The sequence below is a fragment of the Gorilla gorilla genome, chromosome 7 (assembly GCF_029281585.2).
Source record: "Gorilla gorilla gorilla isolate KB3781 chromosome 7, NHGRI_mGorGor1-v2.1_pri, whole genome shotgun sequence".
In the NCBI taxonomy this organism is placed as follows: Eukaryota; Metazoa; Chordata; class Mammalia; order Primates; family Hominidae; genus Gorilla; species Gorilla gorilla.
Window position 1 is genome coordinate 59,795,297 of NC_073231.2, and position 26,568 is coordinate 59,821,864.

At 37.1% G+C, this 26,568-nt stretch overlaps 1 protein-coding gene across 2 annotated transcripts in view; it reads right to left on the reverse strand.

The window, feature by feature from the left end:
- The window catches only part of RAB2A (RAB2A, member RAS oncogene family), a 102,705-nt gene that overhangs the window by 18,080 nt on the left and 58,057 nt on the right, over window positions 1-26,568 (reverse strand). For both annotated transcript variants that reach the window (XM_019032384.4, XM_019032386.4), the window contains 3 exons: window positions 19,570-19,652; window positions 19,045-19,137; window positions 11,951-12,062 (listed from right to left, as the gene is read on the reverse strand). In XM_019032384.4, the coding sequence (XP_018887929.1) occupies window positions 11,951-12,062; window positions 19,045-19,137; window positions 19,570-19,652 (288 nt within the window). The remainder of the gene's footprint in view (window positions 1-11,950; window positions 12,063-19,044; window positions 19,138-19,569; window positions 19,653-26,568) is intronic.

Consider the following 26,568-nt stretch of genomic DNA (forward strand, 5'->3'; position numbering starts at 1 on the left):
TTTTCTTTTCTTTCTTCTCCTCCCTCTCCCTCTCTTTCTGTCTTTTTAAATAGAGACAGGGTCTTGCTATGTTGGCTAGGCTGGTCTTGAACTCCTGGCATCAAGTAATCTTCCTGCTTCAGCCTCCCAAAATACCAGGATTACAGGCATAAGCCATGACATTTGCACTCATTTTTAATATTAATATCATAGCACCATCCCTCCTATTACTAAGTGAATAAAGGGGATTCATATATTATGCTGAGTGGGTGCTTCATCTCCTCGAGTTGAACTGTGTTTTATTATTCTAATTCAGTGTTTCTCAATCTCAATACTGCTGACATTTTGGATGAGATAATTCCGTGTTATGAGGAGCTATCCTTTGCATTCATTTACCACGTTGCCTCTTTTCCCCCTCAACAGATCCTTCTTGGATGAAATCATAAAGCTGATTAATAGGAAATCTATAGACTAATAGTAAACTTATTTCCAGCAACAACACAGCTAGTGCTGGAACAAAGCTGTTGTTATCTTATGCTGTAAATTATCCAATCCCTTACAGGGAACTGTAACAGTTAAACTTCATGGTGTCCACTTGTATTACAGTAACTGGGTCTTGGTGAACATGTATAAATAGACTACAGCACAACATCAAAAGGAAACAGGTCCAATTCTAAACATCATCAATGTGCCATTTATATTTAATCTTAACAAATAATAATAGTCTAAAAAATCTTTTAAGAGGGTTCCCTGTGCATTAAAATTTCTCTACACATAGGTGCCAAGGATCAGCTGGGATGTGAATAATTCTCAACAGATTATAAAAAACAGGATGATGACCTTCTCTGAATTGTCCCAACACCAACCACCACTGTCACTAGACAAGTGGGATGTGTCATTAGAATACCTGCCTTATTCTTAACCCATCACATGATCAGCTCTCATAGAAGAGAGTCCTCCAGAGAGCAAGCTGAGGATAGATCCTGTCTGAGCCCATGGTCAGTTTCTACCCACTGTGCTAAACCGCCTCTCCCATAGAGCTCTGCTTAGTCTCCTAAGGAACAAAAGGATGGCAAAGTTAGGCAAATCTGAGCCCTTGAAAAGCAAAAACATAAGGCTTAGCACTTAGAACAAACTTCCTCATAATTACTGTAATTGCTGTTTCTTTCTAAGTCCAAGGGTCAACCTGATCAAGAATCAATGGGCCATGCATGCCTAACATTTACCTCCTTGGATCTAATTCTGCAGGATAATTCTTGCTTAAATCTCTGAGATAGTATATTGTAATTTGTCAGCAGCATAGTTTGGTCTTGGCTCTCCTGCCATAGGAACTGATGGTGAATGCCTATCAAAAGGCAGACACCAAATAAGTGCTGGTTTAGTTCTCCTCCTTCCTACTTCTCTAAGGAGGAAGAAACCCTTTCGTTAGTCTTCCTTGATCCCAAATAAAGAAACTAAATACTTGTTTTCCAATATTACTTGTTGAATGAAATAAAAGGGATGACATTAAGACTTTATATTAGATATTAAGGAATTGCTGTTAAGTTATATATGATAATGGTATTGTGTTATATTTTTTAAAATTACTTATATCAAAATATTTATACGTAAAAATATTTCTGGCATTTGCTCAACAAATGGGATATAAGACTCAAAATGTCTACACGGTGGTAACTTCTAAAACTAGATGATGTCTATAAAGGTTTACTTTTTTAAGTGATAGTACCGATTAAGTTAATTTTTAAGAGCAGGCTGCCCAGGCACAGTGGCTTGAGCCTGTAATCCCAGCACGTTGGGAGGCTAAGGTGGGAGGATGTCTTGAACCCAGGAGTCTGAGACCAGCCTGGGCAACATGGCAAGACTTTGCCTCTACAAAAAACAAAAAAATTAGCTGGGCATGGTGGCACACACCTGTCATCCCAGCTACTTGGGAGGCTGAAGCAGGAGGATCACTTGAGCCCAAGAGGTTGAGGCTACAGTTCAAACCACGGTACCCCAGCCTGGGTGACAGAGCGAGACCCTGTCTCAAAAAAACAAAATAAAACGAGGCTTAACACCAGCTCTATCAACTTCATTGTGAGCCTACCAAAATGCTTTGATATACATGATGTAGAAAAATAAGCTAATGAATAAAAGTGTATTGTCCTAAAAACGCCTTTTACTTAAAAATCTGTCATGTGGACATTGTGAATGAATGCGGTTTTTCTTCTAACGAGGACTTTCTTACTCCATATTAGTACAATTTCATCTTTAGCTACTTCTGAGAAATGTAATTAAGACAGTCTATGCATAATATGCTGGGCATGGCAGCTCATGCCTGTAATCCCAGCACTTTGGGAGGCCACAGCAGGCGGATCATTTGAGCTTAGGAGTTTGAGACTAGCCTGGGCAACATAGTGAAACCTTGTTTCTACTAGAAGTACAAAAAATTAGCCAGGCGTGGTGGCGCATGCCTGTAGTCCCAGCTACTCAGGAGGCTGAGGTGGGAGAAGCACCTGAACCTGGGAGGTGAAGGTTGCAGCGAGTTGAGATTGTGCCACTGCACTCCCAACTGGGTGAGAGCGACACTCCATCTCAAAAAAAAAAAAAGAAAAGAAACAAAATAAAGTCTATGCATAATAAAAATCTCAACATTAATTATTATTTGCTAGGCATATGCTAAACATATATGGAGGGAACTATTTGTATAAAAATTTGCCCTGTGCAGAAACGCAACATAAAGAGCTCTTGTGAAAAAGCTATGTTAGAAAAAATCTAGTAATTTGAAAATCTGTATTCTTCAAGAATTCATAAAATACCAACAAGCTTCTATAGCCATATTCCATATTCTAACATTAGTATTTTATTGTGGTTGGGAGGCTTCTTCCTGATGAATTCTCATTTTTAAAACTGTCATCATGGTGTTAAAGGACTCAATCAGTTTAAGTTGGATGTACACAGTTATTTTTTGATCAAACTTTTTGTTTTAAGATAATTATAGATTCACATGCAGGTGTAAGAAATAATACAGAAGAATCCCGTGTAACATTTATGTAGTTTCCCCCCAGTGGTGACTTCATACAAAACTACAGTATTAATACATTGTTACAAAAATTTTTATCATTTCAAGAAAGTTACACAGATGCCTTAATACAGGATCAACCTTTTGAGAATGGCTTGATTCACTAAGCATAGTTCTCTCCAGATTTATCCAGATTGCTGTATAGTATCTGTAGTTTCCCCCTTCTTATTGTTGAGTAGTATTCCATGGTATAGATGGACCACACTGTAACCATGCAGCCACTAAAGTGTCCTTCAACCCAATGTCTCTAGCCTGTTTCCAGTTTTTGGCCATTCTGAATAAAACTATGAACATCTGTGTATAGGTTTTTGAGTCAACCTAAGTCTTCATTTATCTGGGATAAATGTCCAGGGGTGCAACTGCTAGGATGTATGGTAGCTGCATGTTTAGTGTTTAAAGAAACTGCCATTTTTCCAGAGTGGCTGTGTTATTTTACATTCCCACATGCAACGTTAAGAGTGATCTGGTTTCTCCACATTCTCTTACAGCATTTGGTGTTCTCAGTATTTTTCATTTTAGCCTTTCTGACATTCTGACAGGTATGTAGTGGCAGCTCATTGGGTGTTTTTCTTTCTTTTTTGAGACAGGGTCTGTGTTGCCCAGTCCAGTCTCAAATTCCTGGGCACAAGTGATCCTCCTGCTGCCTCAGCCTCCCCAGTAGCGGCTCACACCAGCCAGGCCTGGCTTACTGAAGTTTTAATTTCTACTTCCCTAATGGCTAGTGATGTCAAAGATCTTTTCTAGTGTTTATTTGCCATTTGTAGATCCTCTTCAATGAAATATCTGCTCATATCTCTCTTGCCCATTTTGTAATTGCATTGTTTTTTTTTACTACCGAGTAAAATTACTCAACACTCTTGAGAATTTTTATTTCTAGCCACTAGTCTTTTGTTGGATACCTGGTATGTAAATATTTTCTCCCACTCTGAAGATTTGTCTTTTCATCTACATAAACAGTCTTTCACAAGGCAAAAGTTTTTGAAGGCTAATTTATCACTTTTTCCTTTTATGAATCATCCTTTCGGTGACACATACGCTACGGCTCAGATACTGAAATTTTTCTTTTTCTTTTTTTTTCCCCTAAAAGATAAATATGTTCATATTTTACATTTAACTCCAGGATTTTGTGTTAGTTTTTTTAAGGTGTGAGACTTAGGATGAAGTTCATTTATTTTGGATTTCTAACTGCTAGAGTTCCATTTGTTGAAAAGGCTATCTTCTTCCATTTAACTACTTTTGCACCTTTGTTAAAAATTAGTTGTGCATATTTGTGCGCGTGTTTCTAGGTTACTTATTCTGTTCCATTGATCTATGTGTCTATCCCTTTACCAGTATCACGCAGTCCTGATGACTAGCTAAGCAAAACTTGAAATCAATGGGTGGATTCATCCCATTTTATTCTCCTTTGCTAAGTTGTGTCAGCTACTTTAGTTCTTCTGCCTTTCCATATATATTTTATAATAATATTGTCTATATCTACAAAACATTGTACTGGAAGTTTGATATGAATTGTGTTAAACATTTATATCAATTTGTGAATAAGTGACATTTTACAAGGTTGAATATTCCAAACAGTAGGCATAGTATGCCTCTCCATTTATTTAGATTTTCTTTTACTTCTTTCACCACTGTAAGTAGTTTTGTAGTTTTCAGAATACATGGCCTGCACATGCTGTTTTTAGATTCACACCTAAGTCTTTCATTTTATTTTTTGTGTGCTTAAAAATGATATATTTTGAGTTTTGGTGTTCATGTTTTCATTGCTAAAATATAGAAATACGATTGATTTTTATGTCTACCTTGTATCCTGCAACCTTGCTGAACTCACTTTTTTTTGTTGTAAATCCCTTGAGATTTCCTACTGAGACAATTACATCATCCACAAATAGAACACTTTTTATTTCTTCCTTTCTCAGTTGTATGCCTTTTCTTTTTTTTTTTTTTTTGCTTTACTGCACTGGCTAGAACTTTCATCAATATGTTGATCAATGGTGAGAAGAGACATTACTGCTTTGTTCCTAATCTAAGGAACAAGGCCTTCGACCTTTTGCCCTTAAGTATAACATTAGTTGTGGGTTTCTTTTTTTGGTGTGTGTTCACATGCTCTTTAATAAGTTGAGGAAGTCCTCCTCAATTCCTATTTTTCTGAGAGTTTTTAAATATGTATGGGTGTTGAATTCTGTCAAATGGTTTTTCTGCATCAACTGCTATAATCACGTGGTTTCTCTTCTTTACCCTATTAAATGGTGGAGTACACTGATTTGTTTTTGAATACAGAGCAAGCCTTGCATCCCTGGAATAAACCCCCTCTGGCCATGATGTATATACTTTATAAACGTACACATACACAATTTCGTATATTGTTGAAATTCTATTTTCTGGTATTTTGTTGAGGATTTTTGCTTATATATTTATAAAGGCTATTGGTTTGTACTTTTCCTTTTTTTGTATTGTCTTTGGTTTTAGTGTCAGAGTAAAATCAGTTTTATAAAATAAATAGGGAAGTGTTACATCTATTTTCTGCAAAAGATGGTCTAGAATTGGTGTTCATTCCTTTTTTAAACGTCTGGTAGAATTCTGCAGCGAAACCATTTGGACCTAGAGGTTTCTTTTCTGGGGAGTTTTAAAACTATGAATTCAATTTCCATTATAGTTTATAGGGCTATTCAATTTTTTTCTTTTTTGTGAGACGTGGTTTCACTCTTGCTGCCCAGGCTGGAGTGCAATGGTGCCTCTCGGCTCACTGCAACCTCTGCCTCCTGGGTTCAAGCAATTTTCCTGCCTTAGCCTCCCGAGTAGCCGGGATTACAGGCTCCTGCTACCACGCCCAGCTACTTTTTGTATTTTCAGTAGAGACAGGGTTTCACCATGTTGGCCAGGCTCAAATTAAGTTTTTCATACTGGCTGGGTGTAGCAATTTGTGTTTTTGGATAAACTGGTCTATTTCATCTAAGTTGTCACATTTGTGTGGGTAGAGCTATTCACAGCATTCCCTAATTACCTCTTTTATGTCTGGAGAATCTGTACTGATAGCTTCTGTTTTGTTACTGATATTGGTAACTTGCACCTTTTCTGTCAGTTTTGCTAGAGGTCTGCCAATTTTACCAAAGTTTTTAAAAAATCCAGCTCTTTGTTTCACTGATTTTTGTTTTCAACTTAATTAATCTCTGCTCTTATCTTTAATATTCCCTCCTTTCTATTTATTTTGGGTTTTTCTTTTTTATGGTTTATTTTGCTTTGGGTTCTTGAAGTAGGAGTTAAAATTATTTTGAGACTTCTTTTCTTTTGTTTTTTTAAATTATACTTTAAGTTCTGGGATACATGTGCAGATTTGTTACATAGGTATATACGTGCCATGGTGGTTTGCTGCACCCATCAATCCGTCATCCACATTAGGTATTTCTCCTAATGCTATCCTTCCCCTAGGCCCCCGCCCGCCAACAGGCCCCGGTGTGTGATGTTACCCGCCCTGTGTCCATGTGTTCTCATTATTCAACTCCCACTTATGAGTGAGAACATGCGGCGTTTGGTTTTCTATTTCTGTGTTAGTTTGCTGAGAATGATGGTTTCCAGCTTCACCCATGTCCCCTGCAAAGGACATGAACTCATCCCTTTTTATGGCTACATAGTATTCCATGGTGTATATGTGCCACATTTTCTTTATCCAGTCTATCACTGATGGGCATTTGGGTTGGTTCCAAGTCTTTGCTATTGTGAACAGTGCTGCAATAAACATACCTGTGCATGTATCTTTATAGAATGATTTATAATACTTTTGGTATATACTCAGTAATGGGATTGCAGGGTCAAATGGTAACTCTGGTTCTAGATCCTTGAGGAATTGCCACACTGTCTTCCACAATGGTTGAACTGAATTACCCTCCTGCCAACAATGTAAAAGTGTTCCTATTTCTCTACATCCTCTCCACCATCTGTTGTTTCCTCACTTTTATTTTTTTTGAGACAGAGTCTCACTCTGTCGCCCAGGCTGGAGTGCAATGGCATGATCTTGGCTCACTGCAAGCTCCGCCTCCCAGGTTCATGCCATTTTCCTGCCTCAGCCTCCCAAGTAGCTGGGACTACAGGCACCTGCCACCATGCCTGGCTAATTTTTTGTATTTTTAATACAGATGGGGTTTCACCCTGTTAGCCAGGATGGTCTCATCTCCTGACCTCGTGATCCGCCCACCTCAGCCTCCCAAAGTGCTGGGATTACAGGCATGAGCCACCGCGCCCGGCCGTTTCCTCACTTTTTAATGATTGCCATTCTAACTGGCATGAGATGGTATCTCATTGTGGTTTTGATTTGCATCTCTCTAATGACCAGTAATAATGAGCTTTTTTTCATATGTTTGTTGGCCGTATAAATGTCTTCTTTTGAAAAGTGTCTGTTCATATCCTTCGCCTGCTTTTTGATGGGGTTGTTTTTTCTTGTAAATTTGTTTAAGTTCTTTGTAGATTCTGGATATTAGCCCTTTTGTCAGACGGATAGATTGCAAAATTTTTCTCCCATTCTGTAGGTTGGCTATTCACTCTGATGATAGTTTCTTTTGGTGTGCAGAAGTTCTTCAGTTTAATTAGATCCCATTTGTCAATTTTGGCTTTTGCTACCATTGCTTTTGGTGTTTTAGTCATGAAGTCTTTGCCCATGCCTATGTCCTCAATGGTACTGTCTAGGTTTTCTTCCAGGGTTTTTATGGTTTTAGGTCTTATGTTTAAATCTCTAATCCATCTTGAGTTAATTTTTGTATAAGGTATAAGGAAGAGACTTCTTCTATTGTGTGCATTTAATGATATACATTTCCCTCTCGTAACACTGTTTTAGCTATTTTCCACAAATTGGTATGTTGTATTTTCATTTTCATTCAGTTCAATGTGTTTTTTTGTAATTCAAGACTTGCTCACTGACACACAGAAGCGTACTGTTTAGTTTCCAAGTATTTGTAGATTTTCCTATTTTCTGTTAAACTGATTTCTAGTTTAATTCCATTTTGTTTGGAGAATACATTCTGTATGATTTCAATACTTTAAAATCTATTGAGGTTAATTTTATGGCCCAGGACATGGTCTATCTTGGTATATATTCTGTGGGCACCTAAAGGATGCTGAAGTCTCCAGCCGTAATTGTGAATTTCTCTATTTCTCCTCGCAGTCTATCAGTTTTTGCTTCACATATCTGGTACACGCATGTTTAGCAATGTCACATCTTTCTGGAGGGCTGATTCTTTTATCATTATATAATGTCCCATTCTGATAATTTTTTTCTGCTCTTAAGTTTACTTTATGTGATATTAATATAGCTACTCCTGTTTTCCTTTGATTAATATTTGTATAACTTTTCCTATCATTTTATTTTCAACCTAACTGTACTGTTGTATTTGGAGTGAGTTTCTTATAGACACCATATAGCTGAGTCATTGTTTTTAAAATTCTCTCTGCTAATCCCTTTTGATTTGTGTATTTTGACCACCAACATTCAGTTATTGATATATGAGGGCTTACATCTGACATTTTACTTTGTTTTCTATTTTCCTTCTCCTGCCTTCCTGTGGGCTAATCAAATCCCTTTATTCCCCATGGCTTATAATATTGTGGAATACACTGATAATCACATCAGACAGTGGTTACTTGTTTATACTTGAAACATCAAACATAATTTGCAAGACTTGAAGAAAAAAGTCTATCATATTTATCCATATTTTTGTTTCTTATGTTTTTTCTTCCTTTATGGTGTTCTAAGATTCTTTCTTCAATCATTTCACTTCTATTAGAAAACTTCCTTTAGCCATTCTTTTATGCAAATCTGCTACTAATAAATTCTTGGTTTTTCCTTCTCTAAGAATGTCTTGATTGCACCTTCATTGCTAATTCTTTTTTTTCTTTGCTGGGTAAAGAATTCTGGGCTGATAGTTCTTTTCTTTCTGCTCTTGCAAAACGCTGTGCTATGTATGTTTATTGTGGCAGTATTCACAATAGCAAAGACTTGGAACCAACCCAAATGTCCATCAATGGTAGACTGGATTAAGAAAATGTGGCACAGATATACCATGGAATACTATGCAGCCATAAAAAAAGATGAGTTCATGTCCTTTGCAGAGACATGGATGAAGCTGGAAACCATAATTCTCAGCAAACTATCACAAGGACAGAAAACCAAACACCGCATGTTCTCACTCATAGGTGGGAACTGAACAATGAGAACACTTGGACACAGGGCAGGGAACATCACACACCGGGGCCTGTTGGGGGTTGGAGGGCTGGGGGAGGGATAGCATTAGGAGAAATACCCAATGTAAATGATTAGTTGATGGGTGCAGCAAACCAACATGGCACATATATACCTAGGTAACAAACCTGCTTGTTGTGCACATGTACCCTAGAACTTAAAGTATAATAAAAACAAACAAACAAAAATCACTGTGCTATTTTCTCTGTCCTCCATGGTTTCTGATGAGAAATCTGCTATCATTAGAACTGTTTTTCCTCTATAGGTAGGGTGCTATTTTTTTGCTGCTTTCAAGATTTTTTTTTCTGTCTTTCATGTTCAGAAATTTGACCATACAGAGGTTTGTCATCATGTGGATTTGTCTGGGTTTAACCTCTTTGGGGCTGTCTTCAATCTGTAGGTTTATATACTTTTTGCCACATTTAAGAAGTTTTCAGCCATTATTTCTTTGAGTATTTTTCAGAGCCATTCCTTTTTCCTCTCCTTCTTGGACTTATGATGCATCATATAACATCAGCTTTTGTTACAGTCCTATAAGTCCCTGAGGCAGTGTTCATTTGTTTCCTCAATTTTCTCTCTGCAGTTTAGACTAAGTAGTTACTATTGTTCTATCATCCAGTTCACTATTTCTTTCCTTTATCTCCATTCTGCTGTTGAGCCCATTCACTAAGTTTTTTTTTCTAGTGTACAAAGAGCTTTGAAAGAGTTTTTAAATTTCAATTATTGTATTTTTTTAGTTTTAAAATTCCTATTTGGTTCTTTTTTTTTTTATCTTGCATTTCTTTTGCTCAGGTTGTTTGTTTGCTAAGACTCTTTTGTTTCAAGCATGTTCCTTGTTTGCTGAGGCATTTTAATGACTGCTGCATTAAAATCTTTGTAAGATAATTCAAACACCACTGTCATTTCACTGCTGGCACCTATTATCTTTTTTTCATTCAATTTAAGATCTTCCTGGTTCTAGGTATGATGAATGATTTTCTATTGAAACATGGGTATTTTAGATACTATGTTATGAGACTCTGGGTCTTATTTAAACCACTGTTTAGTTGGCTTCCTCTCACTCTACTCCAACAAGGGAAATGGTGGTGGTAGGGTGCTACTTCATTACTGCCTGGGGATTGTGGAAGCAGAGCCACAATTTTTTCTGTGATGTTTGGCTACAGTAGAATGGTTACTTTCTAAGAGTGTTCTGGCTTGCGAACACTGTTCTGACCTGCCTATTTCCTGGTTCTCTGGCTAGAAGACTTTCTTTTTCTGTGCCTGTTGACCTTTCTAGGTTGCCTGTTTCTCTAGCACCCAGTCTCGGGTATGTGGCAAAAAGAAAACCAAGGGAAATCATCACTGTGTCATTCCTCTGGCACCAAGGTCTACTAAAGGAAGTGTGTAGTAGGTGTAGTAGTAGGCTATGCCACCTAGGCTTATGTAAGTACACTCTATGATGGTCATGTGACGATGAAATCACCTGGTGACATATTTCTCAGAATGTATCTCCTTTGTCAAGCAACACATGACTGTATAATATTTTACCTAAGAAAGAATTCTTCGGTGAAAATACCAATGCTGTAGAATTACTGTAGTCAATTTCTAGGTTCAAGGGTTAATTAGAAGAGCTCCAAGGATCATTCTTAATAAATATTTACTGACTGCTTACTACGTTGAAGGCACATGCTAGCTGTTGCCCAGGACCCTGACCTCTGTTATCCTTACGGCAGTGATTCTTAACTCATTTGTTTTTTTAAAACTACTTTCTGTAGTTGCTCTTATAAGTTGTTCTTATCTAGAAATCGGGAACTAAGTATTACTTTGGATAAACTACTACTTTTCTTAGCTTCATTACCTCTTTTTATAAAATAACAGTATAGTAATACATTTACCTTAGAAAGGATCAACTATGTAATCATCTATTTATAATATGTATATACATACTACCTCCAAACACATACAGCATAAAAGAATACACTGTGTTCAGAAAAGTTCCAATAGTTCAGGTTGATCAATGGAAATAACTGAAATAATACAAATTTCATCAATAGATGAAACAGAATTCTCATGCTTTGTAAAATGTTACACAGCAGTAATAGAATACTTTAAGCAGAAGTGGTGATGTGGTAATATATTGACAGTTAAAAAAATAAATAAAATTAAAAAAAATAAGCAGAAGTGGATATAAATAGCTACAAACGTTCTGGTGTCTTGAAACATTTCCAAATTTCATTAGTGTGTTCCTTATTTCCCTCCCATGCAACACAAAGAAGATTTCCCTACCATGCAACACGAAGGTCCAATACCTTATATCTTTGAGTACAGTGGGTTCCCAGAGAAGCCATTTTGCTCAACATAATTTGAAAGAATAGGACTACACTATTCTCCTCTATTGGCCAGACTGACTTTCTATGAATGTGATTAAAATATAACTCTCAGAAACTGTAGGAAATTGTTTAGAAAAAGGGAGGGAGTGAAAATACGTACAAAAATGTAAAAAAACATTCAGGCTTTAGAAGGCTCAATATGATTTAAGAGTCTGACAGAAGGTGAATGTTATAAGGGATTTCAAAGGGAAGAAACTTTCCTACTTTATGATGTACAAAGACCATCCGACTAAAAACTTAAATAAGTAAAATGAAGATATATAAAACATTTCTATTAAGTATAAAGATGAAGATTTTAAAGGGCCTCTTATTTACCTCTTCTACATTGGAAGCAGTCTTAGCAGACGTTTCCATGAAGATGAGTCCATGTTCTCGTGCAAAAGCTTCACCTTCTTCTTTTTTTACTTCTCTTCTAGATTCTAAATCACTAAACATGGGAAAGAAAGGGTCACATAATTAATCAACATGGTACAAACAGAAGCATTTGTGGAAAGTGTACCATGGAATTCAAAGTTGTGATGACCATTCTTTTAATTAATTTTTAACATACTAACTGTATTATTCAGGGTATTATGAGGGTTAGTACTTAGAACACACTGTCTAGTTTCAAAGAACTAACAATCCAACAGAAGAAAGATTCTGTGTTAGAGTTTTAGAACGTTAGAACTAGCCGTAACTTAAGGGAGCCTCTAGTCTAATACCTTATATCTTTGAGTACAGTGCGTTCCCAGAGAAGAAAGCCATTTTGCTCAACATAATTTGAAAGAGCAGGACTATACTATTCTCCTCCACTGGCCAGACTGACTGAGTTTCTATGAATGCGATTAAAATACAACTCTCAGAAACTATAGGAAATTGTTTAGAAAATCCAAAGTACTAAAGATACATTACATCATTGATCCCAGTTTGTTTAATTCGCAGTTTCCCCTTAAAGCAAAATTGATACAGACAGAGAGCGAGAGGGAGGGAGGGAGGGAGGAGTAGAGAGAGACAGAAAAGGAGAAAGGGAGGGAGACAGAAAGTGAAAGCTAGAAATTTCCAATGAAAGCAGGGTATTCATTTTTATCATACTAGAATTGTATTAGTGGGGGGGGGGGGAAGTAGCAGTTGCTTTTAAAGCGTGTTTTATTTGTAAAGTTAAAAAAACCTTACTATTATATTTATTACTTTTTATATATTATTATTACATGTTTATACATGAAAAAAGATGTATAATATAATGTCCACATACTTCCAGCTAGCCTTGACATATTATTTGCCAGATTTTAGGTTTCTTTCCCTTTAAGAAATAAAATCAGCAACAGCAGAATCACCACCTGTGTGTCTCTGATCCCACTCTCCTCCCTCTTACCCTAAAGGTAACCACTATCTAAATTTGTTGTTTTCATTCTCATGCATGTTTTTGCATTTATCCTCATGTTTATAACCATAAATAGTATTTCTTTTTCATGTCTTTAAAAATTCAGATGTAGCTACTGTTTTACAACTTGTTAACTTTGGTCAACACTATGTTTTTCAAATTTATCCATATAATACATGCAGATCTAGTTTGTTTTTTAACTGGTGAATTATAGTCTACTGAATGAATGCAATACAACTTAAATTCTCCATAAGGCAAAGTTATTTATAATTTTTCATTATTACAAACAATGTTACAATAAGCATTTTATACATATATAAAATATATGTATTTTATATACATATATAAAATATATATATATATTTGTGTATACACGTGCCAAGGCTTTTCCAGGGCAGTTTTTTTTTTTATTTTTTCAGAGACAAAGTCTCACTATGCTGCTCACGCTGGTCTTGAACTCCAGGACTCAAGTGATCCTCCCACTTTGACCTTCCCAATTGCTAGGACTACAGGACTGAGACACTGCGTTAAGCCTGGGTAGGATTTTTCAAACTGTGTCATGACTCAATGAATTGTAAAAATCACTCAGTAGGAAATAATCAGAATTTTTTTTTTTAAAAGAAACAATAGGCCGGGTGCGGTGGCTCACACCTGTAATTACGGCACTTTGGGAGGCAAGGCGGGTGGATCACCTCAGGTTAGGAGTTCAAGACCAGCCTGGCCAACATGGTGAAACCCCGTCTCTACAAAAATACAAAAATTAGCTGGGTATGATGGTGGGTGCCTGTAATCCCAGCTACTCAGGAGACTGAGGCGGGAGAATTGCTTGAACCTGGGAGGTGGAGGTTGCAGTGAGCAGAGATCGCGCCACTGCACTCCAGCCTGGGCGACAGAGTGAGACTCCGTCTTGGGAAGGGAAAAAAAAAAAGAAACAATATAAAACATCAGAGTGTATCACCTATATACATAAGTTCCATCTACTGTTTCATGGAACTTATGTATAAAGGTATAATTTACGAATATTTTGTTATACGTGTAGGTGTATACACAATTTATTTACTAGGTCATGATGTAAAATACATTTCTTACTATAGATCAAATCAAAAAACTCAAAAGCCATAGTACTTGATGATATACTTAGTGCAAAGTTTTACAAATACCTCAGTTTTCCAGGCATTACATCATATTGTTGTCTTAGTTCACTCCCTCTGAATCCCACTTAAGTTGCTTAGGTTACTTAAGTATCTTTCTTTTAATTTATGCCCCCTTTTTGTTTAGGGTTTGCATTACAACCCTTACACTATTAAAAAACTTTCATTTTTTAAATCTCTGCTTCCTATTTCTTATATAACCAATTAATAAAATGCCATAGTAAGAAAAATTTGTGTCATCTGTCGCTCTGACTAGGTCACTGCCCTTCACTGGCTCCCTACTGCTTAATGCGTCTAATTCAAAAATTGCTTACTCCCTGTTTTGATGTCTATCCACAATTCAATTCATCTAAAAATAATCATCTCATTTATTTCTCTCTGTTCTTTCTTGTTATACTCCTGATTTTAAAGGTCACCCACCTACGATCATCAGAAACATCTCTTGTTTACATATTATGCTTTGTTTATTTCTTCTCACATTTGAACTATCAGCTCCTAGTGGTTGGTGACCAAATTTAAGCCACCAGTAAGCTGTCACTCATCATGTTTCAGCCACAAGGAAAAAATCGGTAAAATAAAAGGATAAAAATTCTCTTTATTCTCCAAGTATTCTCCTCTTATTATTTCAGACCTTGAATGACAGAATAACTATTTCCATCATAGAAAGACTAAAGCTTCCCTCCAATAGCTTTATAACCTTAAAAAGGTTTAGTGAGATGATTTAAATGTGGAAAAGAATATCCAAGAAAGGCCTTCAGAGAATATGATAATAGTTTCTTCTCTATACAAAGAAGTAAACAATGTTTAGCTTTTTATAATGTTAATATCACTTAGGTAATATTTTCTCTTAATAGCAAATCTCAATTTCTATTAAAACAACACTCTAAAATCTATACAGTATAATGATGTTTTACATTATAGCTTTTTTGAGGTGTAACAGACAAAAGAAGTTGTACTTAAATGCAAAATTTGTTGAGTTTTAAGATATGTATGCCCGTGAAGCCATCAGTCTCCCAAAAGTTTCCTCATACTCCATTGTAATCCATCCCCTTCTTGCCCCTGCACCCTAGGCAGCTGATGATCTGCTTTCTGCCACTACAGGTTAGTCCGCATTTACTAGGATTTTTATATAAATGTAATCACATGGTATTTTTGGTCTGAGTTTTTTCACTCTGTAATTATTTTGAGAATCATCCATTTTGCTGCATGTATCAATAGTTCATTCCTCTTTATAGCTGAGTTGTAGTCTGTTGTAATGCTATATCACTATTTTTCGATTCATCTGTTAATTGGTATTTGGGTTGTTTCCAGTTTGGGGCTATTAGAAATGAAGCTGGTATGAATATTTGTACATAATTCTGTGGACATATGAAGACATATTTATGTTGGGTAAACATCTGGGAGTAAAGTGGCTAGGAAATATAGATGTGTGCTTTATTTTGTTTTTTTTTTGAGACAGGGTCTCGCTCTGTGGCCTAGGCTGGAATACAGTGGCATGATCATGGCTCACTGCAGCCTTGACCTCTCAGGCTTAAGTGATCCTACCACCTCAGCCTCTGGAGTAGCTGGGACTACAAGTATGTACCACCATGTTCAGCTACTTTTGTAAAAAATTTCTTATTTTTGTATAGAAGAAGTCTCCCTACATTGCCCAGGCTGGTCTCAAACTCCTAGGCTGAAGCAATCCTCCCGCCTCGGCCTTTTAATTTCTAAAGAAACTACCAAATTGTTTTCCAAAGTGATTGTATCATTTTACGTTCCCATCAGTAGTATATCTTCTGTAGTAATTGCTGGTTCAAATCTTTTGATCATTTTTAAAAAGTAGATGTCTTCTTATTAATGAATTATAAGCATTCTTCATATATTCTAGATATAAATCCTTTGTCAGATATATTTTTCACAAATATTTTCTGCTAGTCTGTAGCTTGCCTTTTCATTTTTGTAACCGTTTTTCTTCAAATTTATTTATTTAAATTGATAGGTAAAATTGCATATATTTATCATGTACAATATATTGTTTTAAAGTATATATACACTGTGGAATGGTTAATCTAGCTAATTTGCATTATCTCACAGTTATCGTTTTTTGTGGTGAGAACACTTAACATCCACTCTTTCAGCATTTTTCCAGAATGCACTATATCATCATTAACCATGTCACGATGTTGTATAATAGTGTAACCGTCTTTTGAAGAACAAAAGTTTTAAATTCAGTTAAAGAACAATTTATTGATTTTTTTTCTGAACTATAAGTTCATGCTTTTATCTGTCCCATTTAAGAAATGTTTGCCAAAACAGGGTCACTACAATTTGTTTTCTTTTAGAAATTTTAAGTAGTTTTAGCTCTCACACTTAGGTCTATGATCCACTTCCAGTTAATTTTTGTAAATGGTATAATGTAACGGTTGAGGTTCATATTTTTACATATGACTATTAACTGTTTTAGCACCATTTGATGAAAAAGATTATCCCTTCTTCAACTAAATTAGCATCTCTGTCAAAAAATTAATATACCATATATATACGAATCTACTTCTGGAACTTCTTATTTGGCTCTACTGATCTATGTCTGCTTATGCCAAACAACAGTAAATTGATTATAGTATAATAAATCTTAAAATTTTAGAATAGTAAATTCTCTCCAATATTGTGCCTCTTTGTCAAAGCTGATTTGGCTATTCCGTGGCCTTTGCATTTTCATATAAACTTTAAAATCAGCTTGTCAATATCTACCCTCCCAAAAAAGTCTGTCATTGTTTGATAGTTTGATTAGGGTTACAATAAATCTTTTTTTTTTTCTTGGAGACAGAGTCTCGATCTTTTGCCCAGGCTGGAGTGCAGTTGGCACAATCATAGCTCACTGTAACCTTGAGCTCCTGGATTCAAGTGATCCTCTCACCTCTGCTTCCTGAGTAAGTAGAGCTAAAGGCGTGTGCCAGCATGCCTAGCTAGTTTTTTTTAATTATTATTTTATTTTTTGTAGAGATAGGGTCTTGCTACATTCTCAGGCTGGTCTTGAACTCCTTGCCTCATGTGATCCTCCTGCCTTGGCCTCCCAAAGTGCTGGGATTACAGATGTGAGCCATTGTACCTGGCCTTCAATGAATTTTTAGATAAATTTGAGAAGACATCTTATTTAGTTTTACAATCTATGAACATGGTTATATCTCTTCATTTATTTAGTCTGTTTACAATATTCTCTCTCTTTTTTTTATCTATAGTGATGTCAACCTTTCTTTCCTGATATTGCTAATGTTTGTCTTTTTCCTGATCAGTATCTATTTTATTTTATCTTCTGAAGAATTAGCTTTTGGTTTCACTGGTATTCTCTTTTTTTTTTTTTTTTTTAACGGGCAGGAGGCTTTCCTTAACTTTGATTTGCTCTTATTCTAGTTTCTTAAGGCAAAAAAATTAGGCTATTTTCTTTGGGTTTTTTTTTTTTTTTTTTGAGACAAGGTCTTGCTTTGTTGCCTAGGCTGGAGTACAGTGGCATGAACACAGTTCACTGCAGCCTCAACTGGGCTCAAGTGATTCTCCCACCTCAGCCTCCTGAGTAGCTGGAACCACGGGAATGCACCATCATGTCTAGCTAAATTTTAAAATTTGTTGTAGAAATGGAGTCTCCCGGTGTTGCCCAGGCTGATCTTGAACTCCTGGGATCAAGCAATCCTCCACCTGGGCCTCCCAAAGTGTTGGGATCACAGGTGTGAGCCACTGTACCTGGCCCTAGGCTGTTCATTTAAAAATTTTCTTAATAGTACTATTTTAACTGCATCTCACACATTTTCAAAGACTGCAGAGAGAGAAGTTAACTTGTGGGAATAAACACAAATAATTCCTGTCCATGGAAATGCAGACTGTGTCCTGTGGAATACAATTAATACCCTGTGAATATTGTTCAGTTTTGCATCCATCTTGTAAATTCATTTCAGTATTCTTTATTTGATTATAAATGTATGGTACTTTGAGTTCCCTTTTGAACTGGTTGAAATATCTTACCAGTTTCCTTATCTTGTTAATTAATGAGATAAAAGTTTTGAGATGTCTTCATTATCATATAAGTCATGATTTTACCTATCTAAAAACAGCATCTCTTCAGAGTATTTTATTAATATAACCCTAAAGAATGAATGGGCCGGGTGTGGTGGCTTATGCCTATAATCCCAGTACTTTTGGAGGCCCAGGTGGGAGAATCACTTGAGGTTAGGAGCCTGAGACCAACTTGGGCAACAAAGTGAGACCCTTTCTTTATAAGAAATAAAAAGATAAACTAGCTGTGGTTGTGCATGCCTACAGTCTCAGCCACTTGGGAGGCTGAGGCAGGAGGATTCCCGAGCCCGGGAGGCCAAGGTGCAGTGAGCTATGATCACACCACTGCACTCTAGCCTGGGTAATAGAGTGAGACCCTGTCTCAAACAAAACAAAACAAAAAGAATGGTGCCTAGCATTTTGAAAATACTAATATTTTCTTACCACTGTAAGTTTCTACAAAAATTAGTGAAAACTTTCCCACACTCTTGGAAGTTTATGGAAACTGGTCAAGCAAGAAGGTTTTCCCATATAATAGCATTTTAAATTGACAGCACAAAGATGTTCAATCCAACTCCCCAAATAAATCAGTAGGCTTTACTTTACATCAGTAATCTGATAAAACTCCTTCAGATTACTTTTTAAAGTATTTCTTTACACAAAAACTATTTCTAATAATAACAGTAATAATTTCCAACAAAGCTTATTATCATCATTTTAAAAATCAAAAGAAACACCTTAGAATTTCCGAAATTTTATAATTTAAGAGGCTGGTAACTCACATTTGAACAAATGTTAAGGAGAGTAGTCAAATAAACAGTACAGTCTTCATCACTAATGCAATGTAAGCTCTAAATTAGCCTTTTTACCTTTTATTTCCAATAAGCATAATGACCATGTTGGAATTGGAATGCTGGCGGGCATCTTCTAACCAGGTTGTCAAGTGGTTGAATGTATCTCTCCTAAACATAAATAATAATTTAATTACTATGTTCAAAGCATTTCCCTCAGTATACAACGAACAATATACATATTATTAAAGAGAACCACTTTTAGCCATATCCACTTATGTAACGAGCAGTAGTTTTAAGCATCATATCTGGGTTTAGAGTTCACTGATTGTATTTCAGTTTATAAATTAAATGTAATCACACTTTAGAAAATTCCAATGAATAAATAATATGGCCAATTTCAATTTGAAGGTGCTAATTCAAATAAGAAAAACAATTCAGTTGCAGGTTTCTGTAGTAAATTTAAATTGGACTCAAGATGCAGCTTTAAAGGTGAGTAGCCAGGGCAGAAAGGCTAAGCTATTCTTTCATTACTGTTAACCACATCTATTTAGAAAAATTCTCTGTATCAACTACTGAACTGCAAAGTTTTCAAGTTCTCACCGTGTAATATCATAAACTAGTAAAGCTCCTGCTGCACCTCTGTAATACGACCTTGTGATGGAACGAAAGGATTCTTGCCCTGCCTGTAACGAAAGAAAAGTTTGGAGAGTTTCCTTTAATACAATGTCCTCTACATTTTCATATTATTCATATACAGAATAAGAGCAGGTAGGGAAGGAGTGCATAAAGAGAGACAAGAAAACTTAACTTCACCAGTCTTAGGAAAAAGTTACAAAATACCGCTATTGCTCAAGATTGCTCAAGTCAACGAGACGCACATGTAGTGCACATGTAGTCGCTCCTGCAACCTCCCCACCCCGCAAGACCTCTAAACCCTTTTTGGCAATCCCTGACAACCCAATTTACTGAATGGCTTCACAATACACGAATCATTATTAAAGGACAGAATGGACTCCTAGCAACTAAGCTCTGAAGACAAATTTGAAAGGAAGCAAATAACCCAGAGCCTCACATTTGAATTCAATAACCCACTCCCTGGGGCAGCTGTTGACACTAGAATAAATAAAGCCCATTGTAAATAAATGATGAATGACATCTTTACGCCCACCATCTGCTGGTGTAAAGGTTGTTGGAAGGCCAAGGATGCAGATTTTATCAGTTATATCATAAACTGCAGTGAGCTTTCAACAGTCATCAAATGGAATTCTTTGAGCAATCATTTTATTATGAAAAGCAAAATGGTTCTAAATTTAATTTATGTAAGTTTTTTTCTCCACGCTTAATCAATTTTCTCTGTATTTGATATATAATGCTTGTCAAAAGGCAACAGGATGTAAAAGTCATCTTTATATCCACTTGTGAAACAGACACAAGAGATTATGCAAAGCTAGGTAATTTCTCTTTTACTCATGGTACTAATTTCTGTTTTTTTAAGAATTGCTGGGGAGGAATGTGACTGTTCTGTCTGAGTTTAAAACCGAGACAGCTCTTATAAGAAGTTATTTTTCATTTTTAATCCCTTCTTTTCCTACTTTTGCAAAAACATAAGCATTTTAATTAAGTAAACGTAAAGCCAATTTTAACGATTTTTATATTCAAAATCCCCTAACTTGAAAAACATTGATGTTTACACGTTCTGAGTTCTGATCTTGCAATGTAAATATTTAGCCCTTCCCACCCTCAGAATGCGCATGGACGGCTCATATTCTACCCTGTTTAACACTCAACACTCTACAATACCTTCCTCTTGTTGACCCTTCCTCTATACTCCCTCCCTCCCCCATCCCCCACCCCCTGCATGTGACTAAGTGTGTGCTAGGCACTGGGTCCGGCACATAGCAGGCATTCAGAGAAAGCCTGTTGAGTGAAAAAGTGGAAAAATAGGCTGGGCATGGTGGCTCACGCTTGCAATCCCAGCACTTTGGGAGGCCATGACTGGTGGATCGCTTGAGCCTGGGAGTTTTTAACCCATTTATGCCTAGCGTTCCATTACTGGAATGCTAAGCTTGTGGGAGTTATTTATATCCTACTGCTCAAGGTCACTGCCAAGGTCTGATTTTTCACACAAAAAATTTGCAACCTCCTGCATAAATGGGTTAAGACCAGTCTGGGCAACATGGCAAAACCCAGTCTCTACCAAAAATACAAAAATTAGCCAAGTGTGGTGGCACACCCCAGCTACTTGGGAGGCTGAGGTAGGAGGATCATCTGAGCCCAGGTGAGAAGGCTGCAGGGAGATGTAACTGCACCACTGTACTTCAGTCTTGCTAACAAAGCAACACCTTGTCTCCAAAAACAAAAACAAAACAACAACAAAAAAGTGAAAGAAGAAATCCTAATGTCTTAGTTATATGCATAAAATAATCAGTACTCCATCCCACATAGCTGAGTGGACACCTGTAAATCCTAACGTGCTAAGATTCAATGAAAATAACTTCTCCTATGTGGAAACTAACAATTAGACCCTCTTTCGGGTAGGCAATTTTGGCAGTTAGAATAATGTCATGCTAAATTAGACAGTGAGAAAGCCATCACACAAAAGGGCTATAAAAACAGCCAAATCATTTTACATAGCTTAGGTTAAACTGAAGACAGCCGGGTATAATGGCTCATGCCACTTTGGGAGGCTGAGGCAGGAGTATTGCTTGAGGCCAGGAGTTCAAAACCAGCCTGGCTAACATGGCGAGACCCCATCTCTACAAAAAAATTTTAAAAATTAGCTGGGTGTTGTGGCTTACATGTGCAGTCCTAGCTACTTGGGAGGCTGAAGCAGGAGGATCACTTGAGCCCAGGAGTTCAAGGCTACAGTGAGCTACAATCACACCACTGCACTCCAGCCTGGGCAACAGATGAGGCCCTATGTCTTAAAAAAAAAAAAAAAAGGAAAGAACAACAACAACAACAACAAAAAACAACAAAAAACTAGAAGATACCTTGTTTTTATTTTAATTTGATTGTTTTTTAAAATTTATTATTTTTTATTTTTTTATAGAGACCAGGTTTCACCATGTTGCCCACGGTGGTCTCAAACTACTGAGCTTTAAGCAATCAACCTGCCTCGGTCTCGTAAAAGTGCTGGGGTTACAGGTGTGGGCCACTGTTCCCAGCCAAATTCACTGTTCTGAAGGCACAATGGCAGGAAATATCTTCTTTAACTGCTTAGCACAGAAAAACTAAGGACTAGATCTTTAGGGATTAATTTCACTGTAAATCCTATGTACCAAGAAAGGATTCTGTGTTAGGTACAGTAGTTCCCCCTTATTTGAGGTTTTGCTTTCTAAGGTTTCAGTTATTGGTGGTCAACTGCAGTCTGAAAATATTAAATGGAAAAGTCCAGAAATAATCATTCCTAAGTTTTAAATTGTACACTATTCTGAGTAGTGTGATAAAAGTCTCCCACTATCCTGCTGCTCCGTCCTGCTGGGGATGTGAATCATCCCTTTGTCCAGCCTATCTTCACTGTATACACTACACTACCTGCCTGGTAGTCACTTAGTACAGGTTGAGCACTTCTTCTCTGAAATGCTTTGAACCAGAAGTGTTTCTGATTTTAGAATATTTGCATTATACTTATCAGTTGAGCATCCCTAATCTGAAAACTAAAATCCAAAACGCACCAAAGAGCATCTCCTCTGAGTGTCATGTGAAAGCTCAAAAAGTTTGGGATTTTCAAATTAGGGATGCTTAAACTGCAGCCGTCTCTGTTATGGGATCGAAAAAGTAGTATATATAGAGTTCAGCACTATCTGCAATTTCAGGCATCTACTGAGGGTGTTAGCATCTATTCCTCATGGATAAGGAAGAACTACTGTAATACAAAAAAGATATTTTATTAGTTCAAAATAAAAATCAGGTTTATAGCTCTAATATTGCCCATGGCTGATCATCAAGCAAAAGTAAAAGTCCTTTAAACCAATCTCTCCAGGGACATTCTGTAGGATGAATTAAAATGAACACATTGCTAGAAAAGTACTACTATAAGATCTACAACTTCCAGTTTAGAGCCTAGATAAGAGACAGTAAAGAGTAAAAGACAAAATAAATTTAGGAAAAGGAGAAAAGCAAACTTTTATAACCATTCTCATTCCTTCTGAACTGTTTTGCAAAGAACAAAACACGTTCCAATATGGAAATAACTTACACAATACATTTGAATCTAGACTTCTGCCCACTACAAAATTAAACAAAAGCTCGAGCAAATAAAAAAACACAATTCCCACTGAAGACTATGACTGTAGCTACGCATCTTAAGATCTATGATTACTTTATAATAAATAAAGATGAGTGTTCAGAATAGTTTACAAATTCTTGAGACCTTACTTATCTGAAAACTGTCACAACTCTGGCCTATTCTCTTTGGTAACGGTATTGGTAGCCTTGAAATAAATCCTGCCCAGTGAAGTTTTTTTTTTTTATTATGGCTTCTCTAACTATAAATAAACTGTTATATAACAACTAACTGCATAAAGTTAGCCCAAAGGTTAACTACCTTGACGTATTAAAGCAAAGTAATTTGATTTTTAAAAAGCACTTTAGGCCGGTCGCAGTGGCTCACGCCTGTAATCTCAGCACTTTGGGAGGCCGAGACAGGCAGATCACGAGGTCAGGCGTTCGAGACCAGCCTGACCAACTGGTGAAACCCCGTCTCTACTAAAAAATACAAAAAGTAGTGGGGTGTGGTGGCACACACCTGTAATCTCAGCTACTTGGGAGGCAGGGGCAGGAGAATCACTTGAAGCCAGGAGACGGAGGTTACAGTGAGCCGAGATAGTGCCATTGCACTCCAGCCTGGGCAACAGAGTGAGGCTGTCTCAAAAAAAAAAAAAGGTGCTTTAATATATACTTATCCAAACTCGGATTGACCTATATTGTTTTAAGTGAAACAAAAATGTTAACCTAGGGCCAGGTGCGGTGGCTCACGCCTGTAATCCCAGCACTTTGGGAGGCCAAGGCAGGCATATTACGAAGTCAAGAGATCGAGACCATCCTGGCTAACACAGTGAAACCCCGTCTCTACTAAAAATGCAAAAAATTAGCCAGGCGTGGTGGCGGGCATCTGTAGTCCCAGCTACTCGGGAGGCTGAGGCAGGAGAATGGCGTGAACCCAGGAGGAGGAGCTTGCAGTGAGCCAAGACTGCGCCACCGCACTCCAGCCTGGGTGACAGAGCGAGACTCCATCTCAAAAAAAAAAAAAAGTTAACTTAGGAATTATAAATGTTGTGTTTGATCCTCTTCACTATAAACTGTTGGTTAAAAGGGATTTTGGAAGCTTGAAACCAAACAGGATACAAAATTCTTTGTATTTAATAGTAAGAGATTCCTAATATTAGCTTAGAGTGTAAAGAAAAACACATTTAGTCAAACAGGAATAATTGCCTAAGTGAACAGCACCACAAAACAAACTTGGGGTGGAGTGGCCAGAGTGGACAGTAAGTTCTCTTGGCTCACAATATAACTGTTGGATTAATTTAAAAATCCACATGATTAGCTGGGTGTGGTGGCTCACACCTGTAATCCCAGCACTTTGGGAGGCCAAGGCGGATGGATCACCTGAGGTCAGGAGTTCCAGACCAGCCTGGCCAACATGGTGAAACGCCGTCTCTACAAAAAATACAAAAATTAGCCAGGCGTGGTGGCACGTGCCTGTAATCCCAGCTATTCTGGAGGCTGAGGCAGGAGAATCACTTGAACCCAGGAGGCGGAGGCTGCAGTGAGCTGAGATTGCGCCACTGCACTCTAGCCTGGGTGACAGAGCTGGACTCTGTCTCAAAAACAAAACAACGACAAAAAAAATTTACAAAATACTCAGAGATGCAAAAAAGTAGAGCAGAACAAGTCTGCCTAAGAGATAAAAACATGCTCATTTTTAGTGATGCTTAATATTAAATCAGAGTCATGGAACATTTGTGCAAAAGAAGTCTTACACCTTCATCTTTCATGTGAGGATTGCTAAATCAAAATTGATCCTTTGCACCATAATTTTAAAACTTATTTCTAACTGCCAGATAAAGAATCCCTTAAACTGGCTTTCCCATGCATCTGAGTCTTTTGGTGAATAGCAATATTTGTAGTAACCAGGCTGGCAACTAGTAGTAATCTTCACCTCTTCTTCCTCTTCTACTCCCATAAAATGCAACTTTATACACATTAAGCTATAGTTCAAAAATCTCTAAATATCCTGAATTAAAGTCCTAAGCTCTTGAGAATCAGACCTCTACTTGTCTCACAAGAATTTTTTCTTATTCAAAATCTTGTTCATACAAGTCCATTTTTTTCTACTGATATCTTGTGTATAGTCTGAAAATTCCTGCTTTTGTGCCTCTGCTTAACTCCTTGCCTGAAACACTATTTTCTTCTCTCTCCACCTATCCAATTTCCATTTCCTTTGAGGACCAGCTCAAGCCCCTAATTCTTTCACAAAGCTGGGAAAGCTTGTCTACCACAGCCCATGGTTATCCTTTTCTCCTCACAAATCCAAAAGCACTTTCATGTGGTCATTTGGTTTTAATACTATTGATTAGATACAATGAACATACTACTCAAATGCTTATCTTTTTTCCTCTTCAGTTATCCTTGAGGAATAGCTTAACTCAGAGTACTAGAGTATATTTATAGTAGGCACTCAAATATGTTACCTGGATTGATCCCAAAGAGCCAATAAAGTGAGAAAATTAAGATTTGTGAGAATCAGTATTACAGTAATACTTCTCTTACTTGCATTGCTAGTTATTTATCAAACAGCTCCAGCTATGTAGAACACAGATGAGAACCAAAAGAAGGAAAGAAGGATTTCTAAACAGCCAAATAAACTGTCCCTTGCCCAAGCATTAAATCTCAGGTACTTTACTTAAAAGACTCAACTTAAAAATTTAGACCTTGGCCAGGCGTGGTGGCTCACGCCTATAATCCCAGCACTTTGGGAAGCTGAGGCGGGTGGATCACGAGGTCAGGAGATCAAGATCATCCTGGCTAACTTGGTGAAACCTCGTCTCTACTAAAAATACAAAAAAAAAAAAAAAAAAAAAATTAGCCGGGCGTGGTGGTGGGCACCTGTTGTCCCAGCTACTCAGGAGGTTTAGGCAGGAGAAAGTGGCGTGAACCCGGCAGGTGAAGCTTGCAGTGAGCTGACATCGCGCCACTGCACTCCAGCCTGGGCGACAGAGCGAGACTCTGTCTCAAAAAAAAAAAAAAAAAATTTAGACCTCTATCAAGGAACTGCTATCATTGAGAGGAAATATTTTGAAATCTACATGCATGTACAAAACTTCTATTCCGGGTGACAGTAAGATCAGTAAGAATCAAAGTGATTTTTGGGCTGTCTTAGTGTATACAGCAAGGGTGGTGAAGAAGTCAACCTGCACCAGTTAGTTGTGGGATCCTGAGAAAAGTAACAATGGGTGGAAATACCTAGAAAAAACAGCACAAGTTGAATGCTTTAAAAAATTTGAGGATATTTACTTTGGAAAATAGGCTTAGCTGGGCGCAGTGGCTCACGCTGTAATCCCAGCACTTTGGGAGGCCAAGGTGGGCAGATTGCTT